Source organism: Megalops cyprinoides, chromosome 3 (genome assembly GCF_013368585.1).
Source record: "Megalops cyprinoides isolate fMegCyp1 chromosome 3, fMegCyp1.pri, whole genome shotgun sequence".
Classification (NCBI taxonomy): Eukaryota; Metazoa; Chordata; class Actinopteri; order Elopiformes; family Megalopidae; genus Megalops; species Megalops cyprinoides.
In genome coordinates this window covers 52,435,353-52,448,861 of record NC_050585.1, presented here as the reverse complement: position 1 = coordinate 52,448,861, position 13,509 = coordinate 52,435,353, and the positions used below count along the sequence as shown (strand labels likewise).

Here is a 13,509-nt window from a genome sequence, read left to right as displayed (position 1 = left end):
GGAAATAAAGCCTGTCTCAGGCCCCGGCTGGCACAACCTGCCCAGCCAGTCTTCTTCAGTCCTCACATTCAACGCTGTGGTTTGACCCATTATCATGTTCATATCGCTATTACATATTCATAAGGTTGTTATGCTTAGACTGATGTTATAGGCCTAATACACACATTACAATTTTAAAATAAGGTTAGATTAGATTAGAGTAGATTTGTATTTCTCTGCTGTACACAGGAATTTGCTTTGCCTCAAATGTGCTCTTCCATAAAATCTAACACAATGTCTAACACACTAAAGCAGAATAAAACAAATATTTAGCATAAATCAAATGTTCCCTCATATCTTTACAAGATAAAATTCTCAATTTAGTTAGCTAGCTCACTATTAAGTGCACAGACCAGATCCCATACTGTTTAAATGAAAGCAAAAGTTCATCAGCTTTTATCACATCGTGTGCTGGGGGTTATTTGCGATTAATGCCTGTGCCCTTCGTTCTTTGGATAGCCCCGCCCAGAAAGCTCACACCTATTCAGGAAAACAGTAGAGCTTGCATAGCCAGCTTTCACACCATTGGCCAATAGTAAAGGTTAATGCGTTCACAACATGCAATATCAAATACATGCACTTATGTATTGCCTTATTGATTTGTAGATGAGCATAAAAAAATAAAAGAGGTCTCTGAGTGTGAGCTGTTTGTTAATTTGACGACCTTTCCTTTCCCCTGCTTCCGTCTTTGCCCACTTTGGAAAATAAGAAATTCCTCCACAGAACAGGAGAGAATTTCTCTCCTCTCGTTCTCTGCCCCAACAGCATCTTTCCATCTCTCGATCACTCTAAATTCAGTTCAGTCTAAATTCTATTGAAATAATTGTTACTGGCGAGGCAAACGCATGAGCAAATAGATAATGAAAACAGCTCACTTATTAACTGCTGAAATCTGCAGATGGCACCAGCCTCGTAAGACTTCTCACTGACAATGATGAGTCTGTCTATCGTAGAGGGGTGGGTTGCCTGGCGTCATGGCGTGCTGGCAATGACCTGGAGCTCAACACCCTGAAAACCATGGAGATAAAGATCAACTTTCGCAGACACCCGCCTTCACATCTGCCCCTCAATATCGTCAGCACATCTGTGAACACGGTTGAGTCACTCACACAACACTACCACAGGTTAACTTCTGCTAACCTGAAACTAGACAGCCTAAAAACTAAGGGAAGCCAAGTGCAAACACTACCAAACATCACACAAAATCACAAGTATCCATAATGCATTGCGCTAGCACAAGTGAAATAAGTGGCAAGTAATATCAGTAGCAGGTGTTGGACGGTGACGACTGTCTGAGTTTGGCACCGCCTCCGCCTGCTCCAAGGGGAACCTGCAGTGTGTCGCCCACTCAGGTGAGAAGGTCACTGGCTGTCAGCTGTGCTCCATCGACGCCCTGCACGCTGCCCTGTGCAATGCCCTGCACAGTGCCCTGCACGCTGCCCCGCACAATGCCAGAGCAAGGACTGTTGGGGGCCTTTTTCACTGTTCTTGGGGTAAAAGCCCCATGAAAATTTCCACTTTTGAGACTTTATGTAGCAGAGCTGAAGTTATTAGCTCGTGTGAGTCCTGCGTGAAAGTCTTGGTAGCGCGTAGCAGGTAGCCGAGCGGTTGCAGCAGTTACGTCACTCCCTGAGACTTGATTAACCAGCGTTGTTGCCAACAGGCTAGGGGCAATTTGCCTTTAGCTCAGCTGGCAACTACGCTAGCAGTAAGGGGTTGGCAGTGAGCAGTGAGAACCTTGGTTCGAAACTCGCTCACTCGCTGACCCCCATAACATCTAATACACAATGCAGCAATATCCCTCCCATTACATAAAGCCTGCATTCATTTTCATGCTCAGAAAACTCATTTTTATGTCTACACAAAAAGTTGCATTGTTCTTTCACTCTCTCTCTCTCTCCTCTGTCCCCCTGTCTCTCTCTCACTTCTGTCTGTCTTTTTCTATTCCTGTAAAATAACATTCTCTCATCTCTCTCTTTGCACCTGTCTTTTTCTATTCCACTAAAATGTCGTTCTCTCTCTTCTCTCTTGGTAACGGGTCTGTCTGTCTTTTTCTATTCCTCTAAAATGTCATTCCCTCTCTCTAACTCTCTGTTGGTAACATGCCCGTCTCTTCCTCTTTCAGGAATATGTCCGGCTCTGTACCAATAACATGCTGGTCTAGCTGTCTGTCTGTCACAGAAACATCTGTCTGTCTCTCTTTCCCAGTAACGTATCTGCCTTCCTGCCTGTCTGTCAGTCTGTCCAATTCAATTTGCTTTATTGGCATAATTATAGGATATGCAACAGCACAACAACCATGAACATAAATGTAAAGCACACAAATTGACCATTCAAAACACTACAAATACATGCAGGCTAACACAGACACCCAGCCGTTCCTGCTCTTGGCCCCTGTGTTTGGCCACTGAGGGTCATGCCAGAACATATACTGGGCAGCGAATGCTTTCTTTCCTCCCAGCAGGGTTTAGGGCTTCCTCTCCTCCAAAAGGCACCATTCCTGCCAAATCAGGTGCTCACTCTGTCTCTATCACAGTGACTTGTAGGTCTCTCTCTCTCTCTCTCTCTGTTTCTCTCTCTCTCCCCCTCCTCCCTCTCTCTCTCTCCCCCCCTCTCTCTCTCTCCCCCCCCCCCCTCTCTCCCCCTCTCTCTCTGTCTCTCTCCCTCTCTCTCTCTCTCTCTCTCTCTCTCTCTCTCTCTCTCTCTCTCTCTCTCTCTCTGGTCAGGAACGGTCAGCACCAAACCTCAGTCTCGGTGCCGGTCGTATAATTCAATCATTAGCTTGTTCCGGTGTGTTAGTGTCAAAGCTGTCGCAGTTAGTGCTGAGTCAGACCCGCCGCTTCCCATGCAAATAAGATTAAATGGTGAAAGGAGGTGAGCCCTCATAGGGGTCACGGTTACTCATTAGCAACCATGTGTCTTAAAAAAAGAGGTGCATTATGAAAGGGTAATAGATGCTTTCAAAAGATATGAATTCCTTTGAATGTTGAAATATCTGCTACACTTAGGAACCCATAGAGATCATAAGCACCACTCACATGTGTTAGGACAGAGCCATCACATGTACTGAACACAATTTTAAAGCTGATGTATCACCTTTGTTTTGCTGTATTACTGGATTATTTTTATGGTGATGATGATGATTATTATTATTATTGGATATATCATACTTCCATGTCACATACGAAAAGGAATATGTAATGAATATTGGTTTATGTCAGCATGCTCCTAGAGTGACTGGCATTTCCAAAACCCAGTTGCGAGTGATGTAATGCGATGTGATGCTATGCGAGGTCGTTCCCATCTGGCCTTGTAAAACACATTTAAAAAAACATGAATGGAACATTTATGCAACATCTTATTGGTAACATAAGCAGCAGGTGCGTACCTGCGCCAACTGTGTCTTGTGTTATTGCTTGCCTGCAACGTGAGGCCGCCATGTGTTGACAGTTATGGGGGATGGGGGGGTGGGGGGTGGACTTTGGCACACAGGCATGATGGGCGCACTGTAGGTGGCTGAGACACAGGGCTGCAGCAGTTACTCTTCAACTGTGGTAGCATGTTACCTCTCTTTACATTACGCCCCTATAGGGCGCGTACGTTGCTCCCTCTGTGTTAGTCCTGTGGGGCGAAACGCACTCCGTCTCTCTGCCTCTCTTCAACGCCTCAACACCTTGATCCTTCGCCCCACTTCCTCTGCTCAGCATGCTGTTCTTCAGTATTGCCACATTTCATTCATTCGCTTGTGATATAATCCCCTGGATGCTCCCCTCCCTCTCTCTCTCACTCTCTCTCTCTCTCTCTCTGTCTCTCTCTCCCTCCCTCTCTCCCTCAGTCTCTCTCTCTCTCTCTCTCACACACACACACACACACACACACACACACACACACACACACACACACACACACACACACACACCTCTCCCCTGCTTTACCTCCCCTCTCCCCCTGCACAGCGAAACTATAAACAGCTCAAATTTTACAACCAAGAACACAAAAGCAAAGGTCCTAAGCCTCGGCGCTCACACACAGGAGCTGAAATTCACCTGAGCACCACCGCCTCCGCAGTTAGTGCCGAGGGTAACAGGGACCCCGACTGGATTTGCTGCGCTTGCCACTGTTTTTAATCCAAAGTTGGGTGAATGAAAGGGTTTTTGTTTCCACTGTAAAGCCAAAGGAATTTCAGAGCCAGTGAACAGAGAAAATCACTGACAGAAAGTACAGTTTCTTGACAGGAAAAAGTTTTTTTTTTTTAATTTTCATATATTTGTATTTTTTAGCATTTCAATTGGCTAATATGGTTATTGCACAGTTGGTCATTCACAGAAAAAGTGGAATTTTATGACATGTATGCACTTTTTCTTGTCTTTTTCTGGCTACATGTTTGCAGTTGAATGCTGTCAAATGACATTTCTGGAGATTGTTATTATCACAGTTAATGAACGCACTTTTTCAAATATGAATGCTGTTACATGGGATTTTTCCTTGAGTGATCTAGACTTATGAAGAAGGGAATTTTACACCTTGGAACCAAAGCAAGTGCAATATTCACTAAAGAAAACTGAGTGCTCATATTTGGCTACTTCTAATTTGTTGATAAAATAGTCATTTCAGCATACTTCAGATTACATAAATTTTTCCAACTTCTTTCAGAGATTACCTTTTTATTTTTAATTTTTGGCTCTGTTTTCAAGTCACTGCAGACACAATGTAAGTATTTTCTATGTCCTGAGTAATGTATAGCTTAGCTAGTAGTCTGAGAAGGTCAGGCAACATGTGACACAACACCTTTTAGTATAATATAGCCAATCAATTCAATTGGTTCTCTGGCAACAAAATAATCAATGTGTATTCCTTTATGTAAAACATATGGTGTAATTATTCATGTTTATAATTGTAAAATTTGTATAGAAATTAATCCTTAATACTGATTTATTGATTGATTACAGTTTACATTGGGTTAAATTGTCTGCTGAAAAAACAGTCCTCGTGAATAACTGAGGCTCCTTAAAAGATTAAGGATCTTGGTTTGATGTTATTTTAACTGCTCTAAATAACTATCAGCTGTAAGCACCACAAAACTTTTTTGCTTGATTGATTTTTAGATTTTTTCAACATTGGGTCAAAGTGGAAGTGCCAGCGCTGTAGAAGTTGGTTCTGGTTCTAAGCTCTGCCCCCCTGTGCAGTGCCCCTCCCCTGCCTCTCCGTTGCCATGGCGTTTGCGGACCTCCTGGAGCAGGTTGGCAGCACAGGCCGCTTTCAGGTCCTGCATGTCACTTTGCTTTGCCTGCCCATCCTCATGATGGCCAGCCACAACCTGCTGCAGAACTTTGTGGCCTCGGTGCCGCCCCACCACTGCCGCGCCCCCAAAAACTCCTCCCTGTCTCACCTGGAGCCCCAGGTGGCCCTCCTGCTCACCGTGCCCCTGGACCCCCAGGGCCGGCCGTCCAAGTGCCAGCGTTACTCCAGCCCGCGGTGGCACCTCCTGGCTGATAATGACACCTCCGGGGAGGCAGGGGGCGCTGTCGCCAGCACCCCAGACTACCCCGGCACTGAGCTGCAGGGATGCGTGGAGGGGTGGGAGTACAACATGACTGAGATGACCTCCACCATCATTTCTGAGGTAAGGCGGCACAGGGGACATAGGATCGGTGGGGTTATTGGTGGAGGCAACATGGTGTTGTGGTTAAGCAGCTGAGCCTGTAACCAGAAGGTTCCGAGTTCAGTTTCCAAAAGCGGCACTGTCATTGTGCCCTCGAGTTAGGCAGTTAACCTGTACGGCTGAACCCTTATTGACATGGACGTCTGCTTTGGGGAAACTCAATTACTCACCTTCTCTTCTCTCTCCCTCCCAGTGGGATCTGGTATGTGATCTTCGCTCCTTCAAACAGATGGGGCAAACCATTTATATGGGGGGGGTGCTAGTGGGAGCACTGTTCTTTGGAGGACTTTCAGACAGGTGAGCCCTGCTTCTCCTCCGCCCCCCGTTGCCTCGTCTTCATTAACCAGTCCCTCTGAGCTGTTGTTCGGTTGGCAGATTTGGCAGCAATGCCTTCACATCACATTGAAGTAATTAGGTTGGTCTGGTATTTGCACTGTTATTCTGGCATTCCGCATAATCTTACAAAATGTTACAGATGAAATCATTTTGCAATCTTCTACTCATAGATCAACTACCTGCAAGCTGTTAAGCTGTATTATTCAAGGCTGGGGTAATTTGTAAAAACATCTGTTGCAGACCTGCATCCAATTTCATTCTTAACAGGAAAAACACAGAATTTCACTGCAATGAATCAAGTAAACCTGAGCTTGAATCTTATTTAATCTTGAATCAAACATCTACCTCGGAGTATATTACAAACATGGTTTTGTGGCACTTTACTTGCAAGGAAATAAAATGAAAAACCCGCTGTCTGACCATACATGGGGCAGGTGTTTCTTGCCCTGTCAGAGCAAACACAACTCCTGACCTGATTGGCTCCCCAGGCTAAAGACCAGGGTGCCTCTATCTGGGATAGCCAATCAGGAGGCCAGTCCTGACCCTCTTGCCCTCTGTAGTGGACACACATGCTTCTGATTCCTATTGCAGTCACACTCTCTGTTCATGTAGTAGTGCACAAATAATCTAGGTCTTTTGGCACAGAAATCAAAACCGGTGGCTTTATCAGCTAATTTGACCCATTACATTACATTATTGTCATTTAGCAGACACTCTTACATAGGTTAGACAGCTTTTACATGTTATCCATTTACTCAGCTGGATATTTACTGAGGCAATTCTGGGTTACCTTGCCCAAGGATACAACAGCAGTGCCCCAGCAGGAAACTGAACCAGCTACCTTTTGGTTAAAAGCCCTGCTCCTTAACACTACGCTGCACTGACGAAACCTGTAATGACAAGCAGACAGATCCAAGCAGTTAGGAAATAAACATCTCCTCAGCTCCAGAGCTAGGGCCATGCTGACCCTGCTGCCCTGCTCACTTGCTCACCTGCTCCCCTGCTCCCCTGCTGTCCTGCTCACCTGCTTTCCTGGTCCCCTGGTCCCCTGCTCACCTGCTTTCCTGGTCCCCTGGTCCCCTGGTCCCCTGCTCACCTGCTTTCCTGGTCCCCTGGTCCCCTGGTCCCCTGCTCACCTGCTTTCCTGGTCCCCTGGTCCCCTGGTCCCCTGGTCCCCTGGTCCCCTGGTCCCCTGCTCACCTGGTCCCCTGGTCCCCTGCTCCCCTGGTCCCCTGCTCACCTGGTCCCCTGGTCCCCTGGTCCCCTGGTCCCCTGGTCCCCTGGTCCCCTGGTCCCCTGCTCACCTGATCCCCTGGTCCCCTGCTCACCTGGTCCCCTGGTCCCCTGCTCACCTGGTCCCCTGCTCACCTGGTCCCCTGCTCACCTGGTCCCCTGCTCACTTGGTCCCCCGGTCCCCTGGTCCCCTGGTCCCCTGGTCCCTTGCTCACCTGGTCCCCTGGTCCCCTGCTCACCTGGTCACCTGGTCCCATGGTCCCCTGCTCACTTGGTCCCCCGGTCCCCTGGTCCCCTGGTCCCCTGCTCACTTGGTCCCCTGGTCCCCTGGTCCCCCGGTCCCCTGGTCCCCTGCTCTCCTGGTCACCTGGTCCCCTGGTCCCCTGCTCACTTGGTCCCCTGGTCCCCTGGTCCCCTGGTCACTTGGTCCCCTGCTCACCTGGTCACCTGGTCCCCCGGTCCCCTGGTCCCCCGGTCACCTGCTCACCTGCTCACCTGGTCACCTGGTCCCCCGGTCCCCTGCTCACCTGGTCACCTGGTCCCCTGGTCCCCCGGTCCCCTGGTCACCTGGTCACCTGGTCCCCCGGTCCCCTGCTCACCTGGTCACCTGGTCCCCTGGTCCCCCGGTCCCCTGGTCCCCTGCTCACTTGGTCCCCCGGTCCCCTGCTCACCTGCTCCCCTGGTCCCCTGCTCCCCTGGTCCCCCGGTCCCCTGCTCACCTGCTCTTCTCCCCACACCTGCGCAGGTTCGGGCGGCGCTTCCTGCTGCTGGTCTCCAACCTGCTGATGGCGGTGTCGGGCACGTGCGCTGCCTTCTCGTCCTCCTTTTCCCTCTTCTGCCTCTTCCGTTTCGGCTGCGGGATGGCGCTCTCGGGACTGGTCCTCAACTCCTTCTCCCTCAGTGAGTCCCCGCTCGGTGCACGTCCGTTTGACTGGCAGGCGCGCCCACACACAGGCTACATGCTATCATACGTGCAATCCACCCACCCAGCTGGGTGCTCACTAAAGCCATGCAGGTCCAGCACCCTGCTTCACTGTGTTTCAGCTAACAGTTCATCTGTGATTCAAACGTACAATACTCTGATCTTGTTATGGAAATGGTATAGGTGCTTTCTGCCCTCAGCAACTGACCCTGAATCAGAATTTAAGTTTTACAATGAGTGGTTTTCGGTAAGAACTAGTGAGTGGACAAGCTGATCTTAGATCTTTTGTCAAGAGCAGAAAGCCCTGAGATCAACAGTATCTGAGTGGAAATTGCATGAGTCCCTCAGTCTGTGACACCCTGTGGAGGTTTGAAACAGGGGAGGCTGTGAACTTGTGTTTACATCTAGATTTAGCCACTTAGCAAATGCTCTCATCCAGAATGACTTCCAAAAGTCCTCACAAGGTTAGGCTGAGAGGCAATACTAGGCAATACTAACTTCTCTATATTGGTATGAGGCCTGAACCTATTCTTCACTTCTGTTCACCTCCCTCTCCCATCCTGACCCTCGCCACTACCCTGCCCCGCCCAATCCTACCCATTCCATACCCTGCCCTGCCCCACCCCACCCACCCTGCCCCGCCAACCCCACTCCGCCCCACCCGCGCAGTCGTGGAATGGATCCCCACGCGTGTGCGGACAGTGGTGGGCACAGGGTCAGGGTACTGCTACACCATGGGGCAGCTGATCCTGGCGGGCATGGCATACTTCATCCGCGACTGGCGCTGGCTGACCCTCGCCGTCTCCCTGCCCTTCTACGTCTCTTTCCTCTACGCCTGGTGAGACACAGACAGAGGAGGGGTTTAGTCCACACTTTAACCCTGTTCTGGAGGCAGCATCTCTGTCAGCTGACAGCCCAGCTTAGTGCTACCATGACTTGTATTTATCTAATAATGTAAGTGTCTGATTTAAACTGTTAGGACCCAATAATTATAGCTGATAATGAGCTATCCATAACACTTGCTTTAGGCAGCAAAAAGTCTATTTTGAGTTGGACACAAGAAGCATGCACTGATCAAGTCCATATTTATGGATAGGATTTGGTATAACAGATGAATTATCTTTTTTAGAAGCCTAAAATAAGACCTGTTAGTATGTCTACATCATGAGAACAGGGCAGAGGTAACTTGTTATCAGGGTTCCTGATATGCAGCTGGTAGCTCCCACACTGACCCAGCCTGTCCTGAGAGGCTGATCTGATTGGGCGACCCTCCCTGCAGGTGGTTCAAGGAGTCGGCGCGGTGGCTGGTTCTGAACGGGAAGTCGGAGCAGGCCGCCCAGAACCTGCGTAGTGTGGCCCGCATCAATGGGCGCAGGGCTGAGGGGGACAAGATCAACGTCGAGGTCAGCGTCTCCTGGGGCAACGGGGCTGGGCGGGGGGGTGGGGAGGAGGGATGTGTCTGCATCTACTTGACTACACGTGGTCAATACGGGGATATAAGCTCAAATATAAGAACATAGCAAAAGAACCACTGAACAGAGGCTCTGACCACTTTGGGGGGATCTCCATCAGCCTAGTGGTGAAACAAAGGCACTGCTAAGCAGCAGGTGAAAGAGTGAGGGTGGTGGGATATTACCCTCTCTAGACCCCAAACCCCCCCCCCCCCCCCCAGCTGCAGCAGAGTAAAACTAACAGCTCAGATGAGCAGAGCAGGTCAGACCCTGGGAACTGCACGCGCTCAGTGCGTGAACAGTGCTGTCTGTGTGTGCAGATGCTGCAGGAGTCCATGAAGAAGGAGGTGTCCTGTTCGCAGGGCGCTCACTCTGCCCTCGACCTGCTGCGGACCCCCACCATGAGGACCATCACCGTCTGCCTGAGCGCTGTCTGGTGTGTCATGCTCTTCATCCATCTGTCTGCAACTGCCTCTGTCTGCCCCTGCCTCAGGGATTCTGTCCTAGACTGCAGGGCTGCGCAGATTCTGTGAAAATTCACCGGTGTATACCATTTGTGGATTGGACACAGCTGGTATAATGAATGTTTTTTTAATTATTATTATTTTTAGAAGAAGGCACCCACATTGTTTTTGATTACTTTTAAACAGTGCTTTGCTCTCACTTGGTTTCATGCTACAATTTACTAGATCTTTACTAGATACTTTATCTAACCACTAGGTGGCATTGCAGCCACATCTCAATCATGAGAATAATGGCTCTGTGGTCTCTCTTCCCAGGTTTTCCACCAGCTTTGCCTATTACGGGCTCTCCATGGACCTGCAGAAGTTTGGTGTCAGCATCTACCTGATCCAGGTGATCTTCGGGGCGGTGGACATCCCAGCTAAGGTGGTTGTCACGGTAGCCATGAGCATGATTGGCAGGCGGCCCTCGCAGTGTGGATCCCTCATACTGGCAGGAATCACCATACTGATCAACTTACTGGTGCCGTATGGTGAGTCTGAGAAAATGATCCGTGATATATGTGTGTGCATGTGTGTGTGTGTGTGTGTGTGTGTGTGTGTGTGTGTGTGTGACATGGCTGAAGCAGCATCTTAACATACATTATTTCATTTGTCTTCTTGTTTGCAGAGGTGAAGTGAATTATCTGTACAAGGGCTTTCATTGGAGAAATTTCTACCCTATAAGGGAGAATAATTAATGATTTTCCAAAGAGGAGCATGGGGTAACTGTGTGTGTAAATTGTTGCATTTAAACAGTACACATTAGAAGCTGATACTTGTATAGATAGGTAGACCTGGCTGCTCTGGACAAGTGGCTGTATCTTAATTAAAATAATCCCGCACTGCAAATACTTTGCCCTCTCATTGTCTTTTTGTGTCTGCAGTAGAGGTTACTGTTGTATCAGTCATTCACAGACAGACACTTTTATAAAGAGAAACTTACATAGCTTACCGTTTTAACATTAGCCATCTATACTGCTGAATATTTGCTGAGGTACACTTATGTTCTGGATACACTTCTGTTCTGTTGTACTGGAAGTCGGTCTGGATAAGACGGTCTGCTAAATGCATGTAATGTAATACAATGAGGTATTTTAGGTTAAACTTTGCTTGACAGTACACCACTAGTACCCCACCGCTGAATTAATCTGGCAGCCTTTGGACTAAAAGCCTTGCTCCTTAATGCTATGCCACACTGCCGCCCAAAAGGCCAGCGACGAGGATGGGATTCGAACCCACGCGTGCAGAGCACAATGGATTAGCAGTCCATCGCCTTAACCACTCGGCCACCTCGTCACAGCTGCAACAGGCTAGGCTACAGCAGCATGTTTGTTGGGATTAAATGCTGGGTTGCCATGTCCATACCTCTGTGCTTTGCAGATATGCAGACTCTGCGCACCAGCCTGGCTGTGATAGGAAAGGGCTGCTTAGCCGCCTCTTTCAACTGCTGCTATTTGTACTCCGGAGAGCTGTACCCCACTGTCATCCGGTACGACACTCTCTCTCCTCTCTCTCTCTCTCTCTGTCTCTCTCCACTGCTCCCTCATCAAAAGCCTCTCTGTTTCGCCACTCACCCATCAAGCCAATGCCTTTCAAAACAGCATTAGCATGCAGCGTGCCCATTGTGTCGTCTCTTGCTGCTATTTTTCTCCGTCTCCCTCCCTGTCTTCCTTTTTACTTTCAGGTGAAAAGTAATTTGTTTGCTTTAGCTACATTTAGCAGTAATGAATATCTGTATGCATTAAACTGAGAGCTGCGCACAAAAACTGATTTTACTCACTGCCACAAATAGATCAGGCCCTTGAATATGAAGAATGGACATTTTGCACTTACAGTTAACTGTTAGGTGCTATGTCTAATGCTTTAAAAGGGTTCAGCTTTATTATACGCATTGTGTATATGATTAAAGCAGCTTTGGCTCTAGGCTTAAGTCCTAGCATTATTTTTCAGCGTGTCCTTTTCAGCATATCCTTGTTCTTATGGCTCCTGTATGTGTTCTGTATGTAGGCTGTGTAGGCTCTCTGTATAAATCATCTGCCAAACGAATAAACACTGATGGATAATTATGATTATAATTATCCATCACAGGCAAAACGGCATGGGCTGGGTGTCCATGATGGCCCGCTTGGGGGCGATGGTGGCCCCCATGGTACTCCTCCTGGGGGAGGCGCTGGTCTGGCTGCCAGGCCTTATCTACGGGGGCATCCCGATCCTCGCTGGGGGGTTCGCCCTCTTCCTCCCCGAAACCCTGGCCACGCCCCTCCCAGATACCATCCAGGATGTGGAGGAAAGGTAAGACCGAAAGGCAGTCCTTTTTAAAGGGGGTTGAGCTAGCTATAGTCTTTGTAAGGAGGGGTCCTAAAATTAAGTAATTTTACCTGTTGGACAAATTACCCTAATAAGTGGCAAAATGAACCGGATGATTTCACTAACTGGCTCCTCTTCTGGCTAAAGAGGGCAGAAAATCAAAGTGACCGGAACAAATCCTGGAAGTACTTCTACTTTTTGAATCCAGACTTTTGCGCCCCTGCAGAAAACATAAGTGGGAATTTGTTGTTTTTGCTGCCTTATATCCCTGTCTTATTGTGCAAGATGAAGAAAAAATATCATCACTTGAGAACAATAAAGTGGTCTAATCTAATCTAATGTAAACTCACTGGTCAATGCAACACACTCTGCTCTACAGAGCAGAACCTTTTAATGATCTTGCCTTTTTCAGAGGGAAAGGCAAAAAATCCTCCAGTGCCCTGCCCAAGAAAGAGGAGCTCGTGCTGAAGGATGCCAACAATTCTTTACTGAAAGAAGCTGTCTGATGTCATCGCCACTAATACTTACCGCCTGTGCCTATTGTGATCAGTTTCACAAGTCGGTGCTATAAGCCTCATATTTGGTCAGTAGTTAGGTCCATGATTAGGATCATTGAGTTTTTCTTTTGCCATTTGAATTGTTGTGTCCATTTGTTATGTACATCATGTCAGCTCCAAAGCGTTATGTGCTCATTTGTAAAATTCATTCAATAGCAGCTTTAACTCACTGATGTATGGGGAATATTTTTTTTATCTTTTTTTGTATTACATGCCTGTGATATTTCTTAAAAGAAGTAGAATAAGTTAGATTTTTATATATGATCAACAGACAGCATCACATGTATCCCTGTAGAGTAAGTATGGTGTTGACAAACAGTTTAAAAATGCACTAATATTTTACATGGTTACTACCAACTCCTTCTTTCCTTCTATAATGGTATTATTCAGTATTATCCAGATTTTTAAAAAATGAATTGAATGAATTTGTATGTAAAAATAAACTCTTTCTAGAGATCATTTGTGTGATCCTTTTTCTGTTATTTTTCATGTGGTCATT

General features: G+C 47.7%; 1 protein-coding gene and 1 non-coding gene across 2 annotated transcripts; one reads left to right on the top strand and one right to left on the bottom strand.

The window, feature by feature from the left end:
• Window positions 1-4,611: 4,611 nt before the first annotated feature.
• Window positions 4,612-13,404, top strand: slc22a6l (solute carrier family 22 member 6, like). Its single transcript, XM_036523536.1, has 11 exons — window positions 4,612-4,749; window positions 5,145-5,662; window positions 5,895-5,998; window positions 8,016-8,170; window positions 8,862-9,030; window positions 9,472-9,595; window positions 9,964-10,079; window positions 10,423-10,637; window positions 11,527-11,635; window positions 12,235-12,438; window positions 12,866-13,404. The coding sequence occupies exons 2-11, from the start codon at window positions 5,252-5,254 to the stop codon at window positions 12,957-12,959; spliced, it is 1,701 nt and encodes a 566-aa protein (XP_036379429.1). The 5' UTR covers window positions 4,612-4,749; window positions 5,145-5,251; the 3' UTR covers window positions 12,960-13,404.
• trnas-gcu lies at window positions 11,361-11,442 on the bottom strand. The gene has a single exon. It is a non-coding gene; the product is annotated as a tRNA-Ser (tRNA).
• Window positions 13,405-13,509: the final 105 nt, after the last annotated feature.